Consider the following 17,589-nt stretch of genomic DNA (forward strand, 5'->3'; position numbering starts at 1 on the left):
AGATTTCCTGGGGATGACAGACAGCTTAGAAAATATGCAAGAAAGATATGAATATGGACCTCTACAGAGTTCTTCCTCTTTTCAAAATCTGAAGATGATAAACATTTTTGTCACTGGCAGTAAAATCTCAATGAGAAATGCTGGTTACCAGAACCCTCATGCTAAGCAGCTTCAGTTGCGTCTGACTCTGCGACCCTATGGACTGTAGCCCCGCCAGGCTCCTCTGTCCACGGGATTCCCCAGGCAAGAACACCGGAGTGGTTTGTTATGTCCTCCTCCAGGGGATCTTCCCGACCCAGGGTTTGAACCTGCATCTCTTATGTCTCCTGCATTGGCAGGCAGGTTCTTTATCACTAGCGCCACCTGGGAGGCCCACAGAAACCCTCAGCATGTCTAAATAGAGATGTCTGGAGCTGGGAAGAGTGTTCTGGGCTGGAGTCTCGGACCTGGGAATCCAAGCCAGCACTAGTGTTCTGAGTCATTGTTTTTAGGAGTTTCTGGGCATCTAAGTACTGAAATGATTGAACGCTGGGATAGAGACTGCTAGTTCCCACAACCCAGCAGAACTGGTTTCCAGAATTAACACCCTCTGCCCCACAGGTCACTCCCCAGCTGATCCCTAAGATTCTGGGGCATGGAGCAGGTCTTTTCTGATGAGGGGCCAGAGGAGAGATTGGCTTGCTCTTATCCAGAGAGTCGTATCCAGCTCTTTTGTGATCCCATGGATTGTAGCCCTCTAGGCTGCTCTGTCCATGGAATTTTTCAGGCAACACTACTGGAGCGGGTTGCTATTTCTTCCTCCAGAGATCTTCCTGATCCAGGGATCGACTCTGTGTCTCCTGGATTGCAGGCAGATTCTTTACCTGCTGAGCCATTGGTGTCAAAGGGCCCTGGTGTGGCCAGGGAGGGTGGGTGTGCGGGGAGAGGCAGGGAACCTGGAACACGGACGCCTCAATTTTGCCAGGCCCGGTAGTGATCGAGGTGGCGTCCTTGGGTGCTTTATGCTTGAGGGCAAGCACTCCTGGGGCGAGATGCACTGGGCTCTCAGCAGGGAAATGCAGATTGAGGGCACGTGGAAATCACACAGACCCCCAAATCACAGCAGCCAGAGACTGACGGACGGGGTCCCCTCTCACCCCACATCTTCCTGCCTTAGACAAATCGTTGCTGGAGACATCTGAACGTGAACCTGAGCCCGAGACCCGCTTGCCGGATGGTGTAAGCGTGGAGTCAGACTGTTTGGGGAGAGAAGTCTTTGCCAAGTCAGTTTTGATTTCAGAACTTTTATGGGGGTCACCCAAGTTCACAGCTTCAGAGTTCTAGTTAACCGAGGATACTGTGCTAAGACCTGCCAAACAGGGAAAACGGAAGACAGCTTTACTCTTGGGGTTTGACCAGGGTCCTAGTGTTTTAACGTATTGTCCTATTTGTCAAACTTGCATGAGAGAAACAAGGGGAGTTCTATGTTTTGTTTAGCGTAGCGGCATTGGGCTTAGAAGGAGCTCTTGAGACCAGCCTCCAGTGAACTGGTTTACAGAGCGACACCCCCCACCCTGCCCCGTGAATGTGAATTCTGTGTCCCGATGAAGCAGGATGCCTGAGTGTGTCTGTGAGGGTGTTTCAGGATGAGATCGGCATTGGAAGTGGTGGACTCAGCAAAAGCGGATGCCCCTTGCCACGAACAACCTGGGTGGGCATCGTCCAGTCCGTGGACTGAGCAGAAGAAGGAGGAGAGGAGGGAGTGTTGTCCCTGGCTGCCACCCTCCCTTCCTGCTGCGGAGAGCGGCATCTGTCTTCAGCCCTGGGACTGGGAGTCCCAGCATCGGCTCCCTCGGTCTTTACAGCTGGCTTTCCCGGGTCTCTGGCTTACAGATCGTGGGACTTCTCAGCCCTCACAATCGTGTAAGCCAGTTTCCTTTCATGTATGTGTATATATCGTGCGTTGGTTCTGTTTCCTCCGGGGAACCCTGATGGGCACACCTTCTGTCTGTGAAACTGTAACAGATCAGAACCCCGTGGGACATTCCTGGGGCAGACCCCTCCCCCCTATCCTCTGCTGTAGCTCCTCCCTGAAGCACAGATCACGGTATTTCATGCTTATTTCCTGAGTTTGTCAGATGCTACCACCAAAGGGAAGAAATTAGCTGCTTGATGGTACTGAGCACTGTAACCCCCAGATCTAATGGAGCCTAAGGATTGCTCAGGGTTACCTCTGTGACACTGCCATGTTACCTTCCCATCAGCCAGTCAGAAACGACACAGGAACTGATCACAAACCCTGCCATCCCTCCCACCCCCGTCTTTAAAAATGCTTTGCTGAACTCCTTCAGGGAGTTGATGGGTTTTGGGGGGAAGAGACACGCATTCTCCTCACATGATCCTGAGGTTTGCAGTAAACCTTTCTCGGCTCCAGACTCTAACATTCAGGTTTATTTGGCCTCGCTGTGTGTCGGGCACACAGACTTGCGTGGGTAGCAAAACCAGCTGGAGAGCCCTCAGCTCGGCTAGGTGGCCACATTCTAATGTGACCACCCATCTGTGTCTCTTAGCTGAGTTACAGGAGGACCAGGGATCAATTAGATTTGCTCCTAAATCTGTTTTTTTTCTTTGAACTCGATATTGTGATTACCTAATTTGATGACATCATGTAATCTGATGAAATAGAAAGGTAAAAATGCATTTTTAATACCCAATTCAATTGAAGTAAGTTAAATCAACAGTCCCTTACATTTGGGCACTGGTGACTGGTTTCGTGGAAGACAATATTGCCACTGGCCTGGGTGGGGTTATAGTTTTGATTTTGCCTGCCCAATGCTCACCTCCTGCTGTTCATCCCAGTTTCTAACAGGCTATAGTCTGTGGCCTGGGGGTTGGGGACACCTGAATTAAATGCTTTCATGATATTCAATAGAGTGAGTCACTAAAAATGTCATGTAAATGTGGACAAGTCAAATATTAAAGAAAAAAAGTATGGTAAAAATCTGGAATTTTGGATCCAGGTTGTTTCAAAGTGTTTTGAGTTTTGGTTCTATTTTAAAGAGACTCAAATTGCAAATGATCAACAATGCATTAGGAACGTGGCTTATGCCAGAAAAAGCCAAAGAACTCCTAACAGGAGACATATTCTTAGAGAAAAGATGTTCCTCCTTCATTGAAGAAATAAAAATACATTCTTTTTGTTTTAGGTTAAATGAAAATAATAGTCTTTGATGAGTGGGACTTTTTAGATAACGGGGTTTCTACTGAACACATCTTACAACGTGGATAGAGTGGTCCCTGACTCTTCCCCTCCCAAGTCGCCCCTCCCAGTTTCCATGGCCACCCCTATCTGCATGGCCCACCTAGTTCTTTTCCTCAAGAGTGCTGGGGCTTTCGGGAATCACCACACCCAGAACACGCCCCAAGGCCACTGGGCAGCCCAACCCACCCCAGGGCACAGGGAGGGAAGCCACAAGGGGCCCTGTGCACAAGCGTGCTGGTGTAATGTGAGCTCTTCTTTCCAAACTGCCACCTTCTTACCTGACTTCTTGCCTGTTCGCTTACACAACTGGTGTTGCATTCCAGGCACACAGAAGAAGGAACACAGACTTTAGAATGTTAATAGTATTGCCTTCCCTGTGGTTTTATTGCTTTTTTAAATTCCAACATTCCTTTCAGTTTACAAAGGTGGGATTCTATCCAGAGGTCAGCAAACTTTTCCCATAAAGGGCTGCTGTGCTGTGCTTAATCACTCAGTCATGTCTAACTCTTTGCAACCCCATGAACTGTTGCCCACCAGGCTTCTCTGTCCAGGGTGATTCTCCAGGCAAGAATACTAGAGTGGGTTGCCATGCCCTCCTCCAGGGAATCTTCCCAACCCAGGGATTGAACCCAGGTCTCCCGCATTGCAGACGGATTCTTTACCACCTGAGCCACCAGGGAAGCCCACGAATACTGATGTGGGCAGCCTATCCCTTCTCCAAGGGATCTTCCAGGAATTGAACTGGGGTCTTCTACACTGCAGGTGGATTCTTTACCAGCTGAGCTATCAGGTAAACCCCATAAAGGGCTAGATAGAAATATTTTGAGGTTTGTGCATCAAAGAATCTTTGCAGCAGCCACTCACTCTGCTGCAGTGGCTGCAAAGTTGCCTTAGACAATGTAGAAGTCAATGGGTGTGGCTGTGTGTCAATAAAACTTTATTTAAAAACAGGCAGCATGCTGAATTTGGTTTATGGACTGAAACTTGTGTCAACAGCAAGAGTTCTTAACTGAGCGAGGGATTGGTAAAAGCCTGTGAAAGTATTTGCACATTTTAGGTATGCAGTTTTCTGGACAGAGGAACCATAGTTTCCCTCGGATGTCAAAGACATTTTGAACATTAACTTTAAGAAACATTGTTACAGAGAAGTGGCCTCTTCTGGGTCCCCATAGCATTTCATTAAAAAAATTTTTAATTTAAAAAATTTAAAAAAATTTCATCTTTTATTTTGAAATAACTAGATTCATGGGAATTTACAAAGGTAATCCAAAGAGATTCTGGGTCCCCTTCACCTGGTGTTCCCCAATGGTTCCATCTCACATAATTATAGAAAGTATCAAAACCTAACTTTGGTGCTCTGTGTGAATATAGACCCATGTCACTTTATCACACGTGTGGATTTATGTAACCACTACTGTAATTAACTACTGATCTGTTTTCCATCTCAGTAGTTTTTCCTTTCATGAGTGACCTTTGGAGATTGGCCTTTATCAGTCAGCCTAGCACCCTTGAGTTCCATTCAAGTTGTGTGTGTCTTGTTGCCTTGTTCCTTTTTCTTGCTGAGGAGTGTTCCTTGGTATGAGGGACATTTTAATTATTTCCAGATTTTGTTTAACTAGAGACAAAAACTGCCATGAGCAATTGTGTATGGCATTTTGTGTGGATGTATGTTTTCCTTTCTCTGGGATAAATACCTAGGAGGGCAATTGCTGAGTGATATTGTAAGCACACGTTTAGTTTTTAAAGAAACCATCAAACTATTTCCCAGTTAATCATTTATTTTTTAAACCAGCATGAGCATGCCACAGATCAGCACATGGAAAAGTAAAAATGCAAGAATTGCAGAAAAAGTAAAATCTTTCTAGTCATTCCTGTGCACTGCAGTCCCGTGCTCCCCCCAGATCATTAGTTAGATGCACATCCTATTATTTCTACATGCTGCTGCTAAGTCACTTCAGTCGTGTCCGACTCTGTGTGACCCCATAGACGGCAGCACATGAGGCTCCGCCGTCCCTGGGATTCTCCAGGCAAGAACACTGGAGTGGGTTGCCATTTCCTTCTCCAATGCTTGAAAGTGAAAAGTGAAAGTGAAGTCGCTCAGTCATGTCCAACCCTCATCGACCCCATGAACTGCAGCCTTCCAGACTCCTCTGCCCACGGGATTTTCCAGGCAAGAGTACTGGAGTGGGGTGCCATTGCCTTCTACATCCTTATTCTACATCCTTATTCCAAAACTCACCTTAGCCCTTCACCATGAAGGTCTTTATATGGAGTAGCTATATATCATTTTCACTCTTTTTCAACTGATGAGTTGATATACCATAGTTTATTGAAGCATTCCTCACATACAAGGACTTTGGTTATTTCCAATTTTTGCTCTCATCAGCAAATGATGCAATGAATACCTCCGAGATGAATCTGTATACACTTCAGTGTTTCTCAAAAATAGACACCTAGTGGTGAAACTGTTGGGTCCAGATGTGCACATTTCTAATATGAGCACAGACACTGCCAAGCTGCTTTTTAAAGACTAAACCAATCCACTCATGCATGCCAGCAATGCAGAAAGTTCTTTCATATCCTCATCCACACTTGATATTTTCAATTTTATTTTTATTAATTTTATTAGTTAATCTGAAGAGTGAAAATATTTCATTATTATTTCCCTAACAGTGAGGATATACACCTTTATATATATATAAAACCTAACCATTTTTTAAAGCTATTTCTATAAATAACTTTGTATTCTTGAACCATTTTTTCTATGGTCTGTCTAAAGGATTATCATTTCTTTATTGACTTTTAGTAGCTTTTAGTTTATTTTGGATATTAGCCCTTTAATATTTTATAGGCAAATATTTCCCCGAATCTGTCACTCATCCATTAAATTTACTTTTGGGGTGTGTTAAACAGCTAGCCTCATTTAATTTAGCCTTGTTTTGTGTAGTCACATCAATCCATCAGTCATCCACTTTATGTCTCTTGGATTATGCTTTTGCCTAATAAGTCCTCCTTATTTCAAATTGTGGAAATATATTTTTTCTGCTAACTGTTGGAGCTGATGCTAGATGCTCCAGCCAGCACATTAAGTCTAGAACCTGGAGTAAGAGCACTCATATCAGTAAATCTTACCTGACTCATTATTATGTTTCATCCTCCTGGACCTTGTATCTTTACAATTCACTCCTAAACTTGTAGCCAGATTTCTGCTGATTTAAATGATAAAATCTTGACATTCTTTTTATATGTAAGCTATTTCTTTCCTAGACAGACTTTTTGTTTCTCCCTTGAGATATTCTAGAACCTACTCTGGAAATATCTGGTCCAGAGGAGTACTGGCATCCCCTCTTAAGGTACCTATGTAAGATGAGGTCGTTAGAAGTGTTCAAGCAAGTGAAGATTGCAGGGCCTCATCCTAGAGGCAGCTTTTCATACAGCAGTACGACAGACCCCATTTGGTTACAGATCGAGGTTAATATTATCCAAAGAGAAGTAAGGTTGACATGTATAGGCTTTGTGGTGAGAGCAGAAATCTCTGATTCTTGCCTTTTTATGGTCAAAGCAAACTAGAGCAGCTCTCTCTTCTTAATTTAGTGGAGTGTCTAGTTTCTTGACTTCAATGTAAATCATCTTTTCTTTGTTTTTTCCTGACCTGCAATAACAAAACAAAAAAGGAGAGAGGAAAAAGAGATTATGAGGAACTGAAAATCAAGATAAAGTGGATAATGGAAGAATGGAGCAACAAATGAGTATGAGCTTTGTCCAGGATCAGTCTTGCCAAGTGTTCCTTGTGGTGATGCTCAAAAAGGAAATGGACAGAGCATTGTGAGCAGCTAATGTGGATGGAGTCTTTCCTAAAATGCTCTCTTAGGAGTGGGACTGGCCCACATTCTTTATTCAAGGTGTTTCCCTCCTCTCTGTAATAGAGAACATAGTAGATATCTAAATTTGATTTTCTGTCACTTAGATGAATGCAAAATATAGACACTGCTATCATCTGCTCTGCAAATAGGACTTGAGAAACCATTTTACCAAAGATTATTGCTTTTCAGTAAAAGTAAGGAGCAAATAAAAAGTAATTCAGAAATTTTTTCAAATTGCAACTTTTCTCAGTCATCTTGTCTTTGTGAATATGAGGATCTTGCTGACACTGATGTAAAAATGCTGCTTTCTTCACTCTGCTGTTCCCAGCCACACCCTCTTGGCATGTTTGTGTTTATAATACTGAAATCCAGGTTGGGGCTGCTCCTGGGTCCCCCAACTCCTCATAGAATGCCCCCCACCTGGGGGGGCTTAGTCTTGCCTCAGTCTCTGGATCCATCTGAGATAGAGAGAGGAACAGAGCTCGCCTGAATCCAGGTGGCTCTGGAGTCCTGTCAGACTCCAGATGCAGGGGCCCAAGCTCAACAACCAAGCTCCAAGGGCCTCCTTGTCAACAGTGGCAACAACAAAAATGATAGCTGCAGCAGCAACAGAAGCAACAGCAGCAACAACAGCAGTAACAGAAACAACAGCAGCAGCAACAGCAACAGCAGCAGCAGTAACAACAGGAACAACAGCAGCAACAACAGCAGTAACAACAACAGCAGCAACAAACGCATCAGCAGTAGCAGTAACAGCCACAGCAGCAACAAAAACAGCAGCAGCAAAAACAGCAGCAACAACAACAGCAGCAACACCACCAACAGCAGCAACAGCAGTAGCAACAACAGCAGCAGTAGCAGCAACAACAGCAGCAGCATCAAAAGCAACAGCAGCAACAACAGCAACAGCAGCAGCAGTAACAGTAAAAACAGCAACAGCAGCAACAATAGCAGTAGGAATAACAGCAGCAACAAAAACAGCAGCAGCAACAACAGCAACAGAAGCAACAACAGCAACAGTGACAACAACAGCAGGAGAAACAACAGCAACAGCACCAACAACATCAGCAGCAGCAACAGCACCAACAACAGCAACAGCATCAACAGCAGTAACAACAGCAACAGTAACAGAAACAACGGCAACAATAGCAATAGCAGCAACATCAACAGCAGCAGCAATAGCAGCAACAACAGCAGCAGCAGTAGCAGAAACAAGCAACAACAGCAACTACAGCAAGAGCAGTAACAACAGAAACAACAGCAACAACAGAAATAACAGCAACAGCAAGAGCAACAGCAGTAATAGTAACAACAGCAGCAGTAACAGCAGCAGAAATAGTAACAGCAACAACAGCAGCCGCAAAAGCTATTGTTGCTGCAACAACAACAGCAGCAAAGCAGCAACAACAATCGCAGGAGCAGCAGCAGCAGGAACAGCCAGGGTGCTGGTTACTGAAGGCAGCCCTGCACCTTGCACACCTCATCCCTCTCGTGAGCTCAGCCCTCTGGGGTGAGATGTGTCCATGAACCCTGGCCTTGGGCTGCCAGGATTAAAACCTTGGCTTTGTTACTTACTGACTTTGGGCAAATCTCTCTTTTTTATTCTGTTGTCAAATGGGGTTAATAATACTACCTACTGCCTACGGTTGTTGCAAGGATTAAATGAGGTGATACAGGAGAAGGGCTTGCAAAGCACTAGATGAAAGCTCTCAGGACATGTAAGCTATTGCAGCTCAATTTTACAGGAAAGGAAACAGGCTGAAGGGGTGAAATAGGTGTATGTTAGTAAGTCAGAAGGCTCTCTGTACCTAGGATGGGCTCAGGGACTGAATAACTTGAGTGGTGGTGCAGTTCCTGTCCTCCCTGGTCTTGCCCATGCTCACTCAGTGCCTGGGACACTCTATCTGGGTCGGCTCTCCACACCTAGTGAGAAGCGTGCCTGACCCCAGGTGCCGACTACAGTTGCCCCCTCTCCTGGGTGCCTCTACCTCCCACCAGCTGGCCCCTCCTCATCTTTCTCTGCATGGGAGCCTCCACCTAATTCAGCTTCAGTCTCCATATTCTCACACACTCCTCCTGTCACGCTCTGAACCCTACTCATCTCTCTTCTGTCTTTGAAAGGTGAACTGGGTTACACAATAGGATAGAAAAGTGCAAATCTTCATAGATGTATTTGCAGATGGCATAGTTAGAAAGAATATAAAATAACAATAGGAATAATATTGCAAAATATCTCTTTAGCCTACTTTGAGCCAGTCTGATGAAAACGGAAAATTCTTTCAAGTACAGGTATATCGGTGTATCACTGAGCTTCACTTCCCTGTCTCAAAACCATTCCGCGTATATTTAAAAATTTGATTTCCAATAAACCATCTGAGTACCTATTTTATTGTTTTGTAAAACAGCTGTGAAAACTTCTATGAATAGTCTTGGTGGTTACTGAACATTTACTAACAGCCAGCCAGGCACTTTACATGCGTTATCCGCCCACCAGGCTCCTCTGTCCATGTGATTTCCCAGGCAAGAATACTGAAGTGGGTTGCCATTTCCTTCTCCAGGGGATCTTCCCGCCTCAGGGATCAAACCCACATCTTCTGTGTTGCACGTGGATTTTTTTACCTGCTGAGCCATCAGGGAAGTCCCATTTAATCATTACAAAAATTCAATGAATAGGAACTCTTGTTCCATTGACAGATGAAAAATTGAGCCCTAGTGGAGAGAAGATAACATGATAGGAAATATGAGGACCCATAGCCCAGCAGGACCCTATGAAGCCTTTCCAGAATAGACACCCACCCATGACCTCCATTTGCCTTTGTCTGTAGAAAAACTTTAGTCAAAGAATAAATTTAATCAGAGAAGTGAGAAAATGCAGAAAAAAAGGAAAACAGCCAAGCAAGACAAAATAATACTTTAACCATTAAATAAAGTCAAGGGCTATAGATAATATTCTGAGCCATGTCCTTTGAGCTGTTTTGCAGATACTGAAACCCTACCAGAAGGAAGAAACTACCTATGCTGCCCATAAACTCTAGACCCCAGACTGGTTGGAACCAGAAGGTTGATGATGCTGACTCCCAAGTACCTCACCACCAACCAATCAGAAGAATATCCATGAGATGGTCACACACCCCATAACCCCCTTCCCTCACCTTGTTTTATAAACGTTTCCTTGAAAATCTTCAGGAAGGTTGGGTCTTTTAAGCACTAGCTGCCCTGGACTCTTTGCTTGGCACCTGCAAAAAGAGCTATTCTTTTCTACTTTACCCCAAAACTCTGTCTCTGAGATTCAATTGAGTCAGTGCACAGAGGCTGGGTTCTGGCATCAGCCCTGGCCTGTTCCTCGCCATCACATGTTGCTGCCTTGCTGACACTGGAACTGGCAGGGGAAAACCTAGGGGCGCCCCACATAGGGGTGCTGTAGAAGGAGCTCTGCATTTATTTCACAAATATTTGGAGAGCGCCTGCTCTCTGTGTGCAGGGACTATGCTTAGCTCTAGGGACATGACCATAACCGATGTAGAATTTCTGTCCTCCAGGAGAGGCACTCATGTGCACGGTAAGATGCATTGGACAAGATCTGTGGGGGTTGGTTGATCAAGATCAAGGCTCTCAAACTCAAAGGTCCACACTCACCAGATGGAAAACAGAAGTGTTCTAGGCACCAAGCATAGGGAAGGCAGGCCTGTGGCTGGCTCCCCAGGCATGCCCTTCAAAGAGCAGTGCTGTCACCGCTCAGCTCCTCCAAACTGTCAGCAGGAGGAAACTGCCTGCTCAGTGTTTCCCAATTCTCTGATTTAAAACAATGAAACAGATTCTGGAAATTCAGTTTATGTGGAATTTCCCACTTAAAAAAATTACATGGGCCAGGCAAGGCTCTTGAGAGCCCGGTGTCCCATCAACTGCTAGGGTATGACCTCTGGCTGAATTCAAAGCCTCTTCCAAGTTCTAGGAAAAGCCTCAGACCACTGTGACTCTTCTGCTATGACCTTTGCCCAAGTACTGAATATGTGAAATGTGAAGGGTTTGTAGCATGGGTACAATTCAGCTCAGTTCATGGCATCAGTGGGCTGAAAATGGACTATGGATAAAACAGTTATAGCTAAGCATGTCACAGAAACAGATTCATGGGGGGGTGTGTCACAAATGTTTCTCTGTATGTAGATTTGTTTTAAATTGTTTTATCTATTCATTTTTGATTGCACTGGGTCTTTGTTGCTGTGCTTGGGCTTTCTCCACTTGCGGCCAGCGATGGCAGCTCTCTAGCTGCGGTCCGAGGGGCTTCTCGCTGAGGTGGCTTCTCTTGCTGTGGAGCACAGGCTCTAGGCCCACGGGCTTCAGTAGTTGCTCCGTGCAGGCTTCGGTGGTGGGGGTCTCCTGGCTCTCGGGCATGGGGGCTTCCGTAGCTGTGGTACACGGGCTCCGTAGTTGTGGCTCATTGGCCCTAGAGGGTGCATCTTCAGTAGTTGTGGTCCACAGGCTTAGTTGCTCTGTGGCAAGTGGAATCCTCCTGGACCAGGGATTGAACCTGTGTCCCTTGCACTGGCAGGCGGATTCTTATCCACTGTACCAACCAAAAGGGAAGTCTCTGTTTTTGATTTTTTAAGGTTACTTTTAAAATAGAATTGTATGTGTTCAGAAATTGCAAAAAGTATGCACTGAAGAGTCTCCCTTCCACTTATATCCCATAGCCATCTAATTCCATAGATGATCAATGTTACGCATGTGCTTCCAGAGATAAAGTAAATTGCATATATAATTTATATTTATGTTTAATATATATTTAAGTTTCACATACATGTATTTTGCTCTTTGTACCCAAATGATTATATGCCTTTCTATGTTTTGCTTTTTTTCCCCATTAATAATACATCTGGGAAAATTTCCTTATCAGTGTATATATATCAAGGTGCCTTGTTCTTTTTAATAACCATGGAGAATTTTACTGAATGACATATCATAATTTACCTAACTGGTCTCCCAGTCGATCGACGTTTATGTTGTACTCACTCTTTTGATACATAAAAATTGCTTTAATGAATAATCTTGTACAAACACCATTTTACACACATAAATTTCTACAAGTATGGAATTGCTGTATATGAAAGTGAACACATATACAATTTTGATACTGTTGTCATACTGCCCATCAAAAAGATTTTAAGGACACTGCCTGTCTATCCACATCTTTTACCAACACAGTACAGTTGATCCTTAAACACACAAGTTTGAACTGCATGTGCCCACTTACATGTGGATTTTTTTCTATAAAAGAAGTTGTAAATTTTTTGGCAGTTTGTGACAATTTGAAAAACTCTCAGATGAAACATGTAGCCTAGAAATTTTGAAAAAACTAAGAAAAAGTTAAGTACATCATGAATGCATAAAGTATATGCAGGCATTAGTCTGGGCTTTCCTGGTGGCTCAATAGTAAAGAATCCATCTACAGGGCAGGAGGCGCTGGTTCGATCCCTAGGTCGGGAAGATGCCCTGGAGGAGGGCATGGCAACCCACTCCAGTATTCCTGCCTGGAGAATCCCATGGACAGAGGAGCCTGGAGAAATGCAGTGTTGCAAGGAGTCACACATGACTGAGGCAACTGAGCACGCATGCACGCACAGACTTTAGTCTATCCCTACATAGGCATAAGGTGAGTGATATTTAATACAAAATTAATTAATAATGTATTCATTTTCTTATTGTTTTATAATTTTGCTTTCAAAGAATTACATTATCTTACATTATGCCTCTCTTGATCGTACTGGAGAACCTGCTTATCATCACAGGTAAGTGTTTTTTTTTTTTTTTTTTAATGTAACAAATGTTTCCAATACTGTATTATGAAATATGACTGTAATACCCTATGGCACAAATGTTTCATATTAATGCATCCATTCGTGTATAGGCTAGGCTGCTGTGAGCAGCGGAGGGCAATAGCATCAGTTGATTACAGTAGGCAGCCATAAAGCAACCACATAGATACCGCTTCGGTATCAGTGCATGAATCACTGCATGGCGGCCCAGATTCAGTCTCTAAGTCATGTCTGACTCGCAACCCTGCCAGGCTCCTCTGTCGATAGGAATTCCCCGGCAAGAACACTGGAGTGAGTTGCCATTTCCTCCTCCAGGGGATCTTCCCGACCCAGGGATCACACCTGGGTCTCCTGCACTGGCAGGTGGAATTTTTTTTTTTCTTTTTTACCACTGAGCCACCTGGGAAGCCCGTGAATCATTATATCTGTAAATAAATATGGGTTTCTTTTTTACATTATCTTTTCATTTTTGTGGAGAAGGCAATGGCACCCCACTCCAGTACTCCTGCCTGGAAAATCCCATGGACGGAGGAGCCTGGTAGGCTGCAATCCATGGGGTCGCCAAGAGTCGGAAACAACTGAGCGACTTCCCGTTCACTTTTCACTTTCATACACTGGAGAAGGAAATGGCAGCCCACTCCAGTGTTCTTGCCTGGAGAATCCCAGGGATGGGGGAGCCTGGTGGGCTGCCGTCTATGGGGTCGCACAGAGTCAGACACGACTGAAGTGACTTAGCAGCAGTTTCATTTTTGATGTCACTTGTTATTAATACACGTAAAACCTAGTGTTTTCTTTTTAATTTATTTATTTAGTTTTGGCTGTGCTGGGTCTTCCTTGCTGCGTGGGCTTTTCTCTAGCTTTGGCGCGCAGGGACTGCTCTCCTTTGTGGTGCGTGGGCTTCTCATTGCGGTGACTCCTCTCTTTGGGGAGCACGGGCTCTAGGGCGTGCAGGCTTCAGGATTTGTGGCACGTGGGCTCAGAAGTCGTGGTCCCCAGGCTCTAGAGCACAGGCTCAATAGTTGTGGCGCATGGGCTTGGTGGCCTGTGGCCCGTGGCATCTTCCCAGATCAGGGATTGAACCCATGTCTCCTGCATCGGCAGGCCACTTCTTTACCACTGAGCCATCAGGGAAGTCCTACAGTGTTTCGTATCATATAGGAAAGTGTTCATGTAGGTGCTGATAGATGATTTGTCTTATAAACAGATGATGTAAATTTATAAATTTACAGAATTGATAAACAAGGTGGGTGCTAAGCTGCTTCAGTCGTGTCTGAGTCTGTGCAACCCTATGGACTGCAGCCTGTCAGGCTCCTCTATCCATGGGATTCTCCAGGCAAGCATATTGGAGCGGGCTGCCATGCCCTCCTCCAGGGAATCTCCCAGACCCGGGGATCGGACCTGCATCTCTCACGTCTCCTGCATTGGCAGGCATGTTCTTTACCACTAATGCCACCCGAGAAGCCTGAAAACACGGCATAGCACTGTAAATGTATTTTATTTTCCTTATGATTTTCTTAATAACATTTTCTTTTCTATAGATTCCTGTAGGAACACAGTATATGATACATACAACATACGAGATATGTCTGAACTGCCCTATGTGATTCATAAGCTTCTGATTATTAGTGGTTGGGGCTTCCCTCATAGCTCAGTCGGTAAAGAATCTGCCTGCAGTGCAGGAAACCTGGGTTCGATTCCTGGGTCGGAAAGATCCTCTGGAGAAGGAAATGGCAACCCACTCCAGTATTCTTGCCTGGAAAATCTCATGGACAGAGGAGCCTGGTGGACGGCAGTCCATGGGGTCGCAAAGAGTCGGGCACGACTGGGTGACTAACACTTACGTACTTATTAGCAGTTAAGTTTTGGGGGAATTGAAAGTAAGTGGATTTTGATTGCATAGGCGGTTGACACCCTTCACTCCTGTGCCGTTCAAGGGTCCACTGGATGTTTTCAAGCAATTGGATCTTTGACAATCCCAGGGAATTATAGTGCAGGGTAACTTTGCAATTCTCTTACTATGAAGGAGATTGGGCTTATTAATATATTTTAGAGCTGTTTTTTTTTTCTTCTTTTCACTAAATTATGTATTCAAGTCCTTTGTCCATTTTCTCCTACTGAGTGATTTTTCGTATGAATTTGTTAGTACTCTTTATACATGAGGAAAATTAGCCCTTTTTGGAGGAGTAAACATTTTCTCTAAGTTTGCTTATCTTTTTTTAGCTTATGGAAGTTTTTCAACACAGTTTTGAATTTTTTTGAAGGTGAACTTTTTTTCCTAATGGGTCCTGGATATTTTTGGTCAGATTTTAAAAGTCTTCCTCACTGTGAAAGGGTAAAGGTCTTCTCCTATAATATCTTCATTCTCTTTTACTGTTTCTTTGTTGGTACATTTTAATCTTTGATTTCATTTGAATTGATCTCCGTGTACAGTGTGAGGGATAGATTCAACCTCATCTTTCTTTCCAGCCAGCTACAGAGTTTTCCCCAAACATGTATGGAATAGTTCATGAAGAAATCTCAACTCCCTACCTCTTCATGTTCTCAACTTCCTCAATGGTCTCAGGCAAAGTCCTCCCTTTGGTTTCTGGGAGCAACAGCACCAGTCCTCCAGCAATCAGGCCAACCACAGCTGAAAGCCAAACAGGCAAAGATCACATTCAGGGTTGATGCATGCCCTTTCTGTAATTAGAGCTCCCCTTCTTTCTTAAAAATTTTTTTTGATGATTTCCTATACTTACAGATTCCTTTGCCATCTCAGACTGCCCTCCCTGTTCCCCATCATAAATATTTCGCCCGTTCCAAACTCCGCTGAATTACAATTCCTTATAGGGAAATGAAATACTTCGCATTTTGAGTCAAAGTTATTCTAGGCTAGAGGACATTGCCATGATATTAAGATAGTTTAGAGTTAGAAAATAACTCTGAAAAAAAAAAACAATGCTAAGAAAAGAAAGAATATAGCCTTGCCAACATAAAGCACTTAGTAATGAAAATGAGTTAGAAACTTGGATTGTTACTAGCAAATAAAAGTAATGAATCACATTATTACTTCATAACAGCATTAAATGGTATAGCCAGGCTTTTAATTTTATTTTTATTTATTGTTGCTTTTTATTTTTTATTTTACTGAAGTATAGTTGATCTACAATGTTGTGTTAATTTCAGGCATACAGCAAAGTGATTCATATATATTCTTTTTAATATATATAGCTTTTTAAATGTATACATTTTTATATAGTCTTTTTATGTATATATATAGTATCTTTATGTATGTATTACATATATCTATATATAGACTTTAAATGTATATAGATGTATATGTGTGTGTATATACATAAAAATACCATGTATATATATACTTAAATATACATAAAAAGAATATATATACACACAAAAATACATATATACACACAGAATATATATATATATACATGCGTACACACACACAAACACACGTGCTATGCTGTGCTTAGTCACTCAGTTATGTCCAACTCTTTGTGATCCCATGGACTATAACCCACCAGGCTCTTCTGTCCACGGGATTCTCCAGGCAAGAATCCTGGAGCGGGTGGCCATGCCCTCCTCCAGGGGCTCTTCCCAAACCAGGGGCTGAACCCAGGTCTCCCGCATTGCAGGCAGATTCTTTATGATCTGAGCCCCCAGGGAAGCCCATGAATACTGGCGTGGGCAGCCTATCCCTCCTCCAGGGGTTCTTCCTGACCCAGCAATCGAACCAGGGTACATCTTTATATATTTTCTATCATAGAATGCAAGAAGTAGGATATGGGTTTTTCACTATTTGGGGGTTTCAAAAAAATGCCTGCTGGACTCCATTTTCTGCAGCCTTAAAACTGAAATAGAAATACAGGCCTCCAGTGCACTGGTTCAGGGCACCGGCTGTAGCTCTGGGCACCAGGGTGCTGACACCCTGAGTGCTGACTCCCCGAGCACTGGTCTTAGAGCCCCGAGAAGTTGCATGATCTCCCAATACTCCATGCACCTTTGCAGAACGTGGGATGGTGTCTCCACCTCAAATGCTTGTTATGAGGCTGAAATGAGTTCATATTTGTTAGGTGCTTAGAAAAGTGCCTGGCCCATGGCATGAACTTTTCCAATGTATTTGTGTGTTGGTTTTCAAGCTTCTAGATGACCATTTCCGGTTATTACTAGAGCACAATTTGCAGACCATTATTGTGTGAAAAGAGAAAGAAAAAGTGTAAAACTGCTCACTTTGCTTCCTGCTAGCTATTAAAAGCTGGGGAGAGAAGGAAACTACCAGCCATATAAAATTGGGAATTGTCTCCTTCCCAGGTGGTTCTAGTGGTAAAGAACCTGCCTGCCAATGCAGGAGACACAAGAGACGTGGGTTCGATCCCTGGGTCAGGAAGATGCCCTGGAGAAAAGGATGGCTACCCACTCCAGCAGTCTCACCTGGAGAATCCCCTGGACAGAGCAGCCTGGCGGGCTATATATAGTTCATGGGGTCACAACTAGTTGGACACGACTGAGCCACTAACACTTTGCTTACTTCAAATTTGAAATGCAGTTAAAATCCTTTATCTTTTTGACTGACAGGCAGGGCCCAAAGGAGGGTCTAGGTCTGGGGAGTTCCTCTGGGTCTGGACTTTGCATATTTCTGTTGTTAAGTGGTACTAACAGAAACAAAATAGAT

The 17,589-nt window shown here is 43.8% G+C and overlaps 1 protein-coding gene across 4 annotated transcripts in view; it reads right to left on the bottom strand.

The window, feature by feature from the left end:
• Nucleotides 1-5,001: 5,001 nt before the first annotated feature.
• SLC22A2 (solute carrier family 22 member 2) overlaps nucleotides 5,002-17,589 on the bottom strand; it is a 33,035-nt gene continuing 20,447 nt past the window's right edge. The window contains exons 10-11 of one of the 4 annotated variants that reach the window (XM_004011439.6): nucleotides 15,447-15,546; nucleotides 5,002-6,893 (exon numbers count right to left, since the gene is read on the bottom strand). In XM_004011439.6, coding sequence (XP_004011488.2) covers nucleotides 6,827-6,893; nucleotides 15,447-15,546 — 167 coding nt within the window. In that variant the 3' untranslated portion in view covers nucleotides 5,002-6,826. Of the gene's footprint in view, nucleotides 6,894-9,476; nucleotides 9,814-12,116; nucleotides 14,053-15,446; nucleotides 15,547-17,589 lie in introns of those variants that run through there. The other 3 variants (XM_042253695.2, XM_060419311.1, XM_060419312.1) reach the window with 3 other exon arrangements.

Source organism: Ovis aries, chromosome 8, assembly GCF_016772045.2.
Source record: "Ovis aries strain OAR_USU_Benz2616 breed Rambouillet chromosome 8, ARS-UI_Ramb_v3.0, whole genome shotgun sequence".
NCBI classification, from domain to species: Eukaryota; Metazoa; Chordata; class Mammalia; order Artiodactyla; family Bovidae; genus Ovis; species Ovis aries.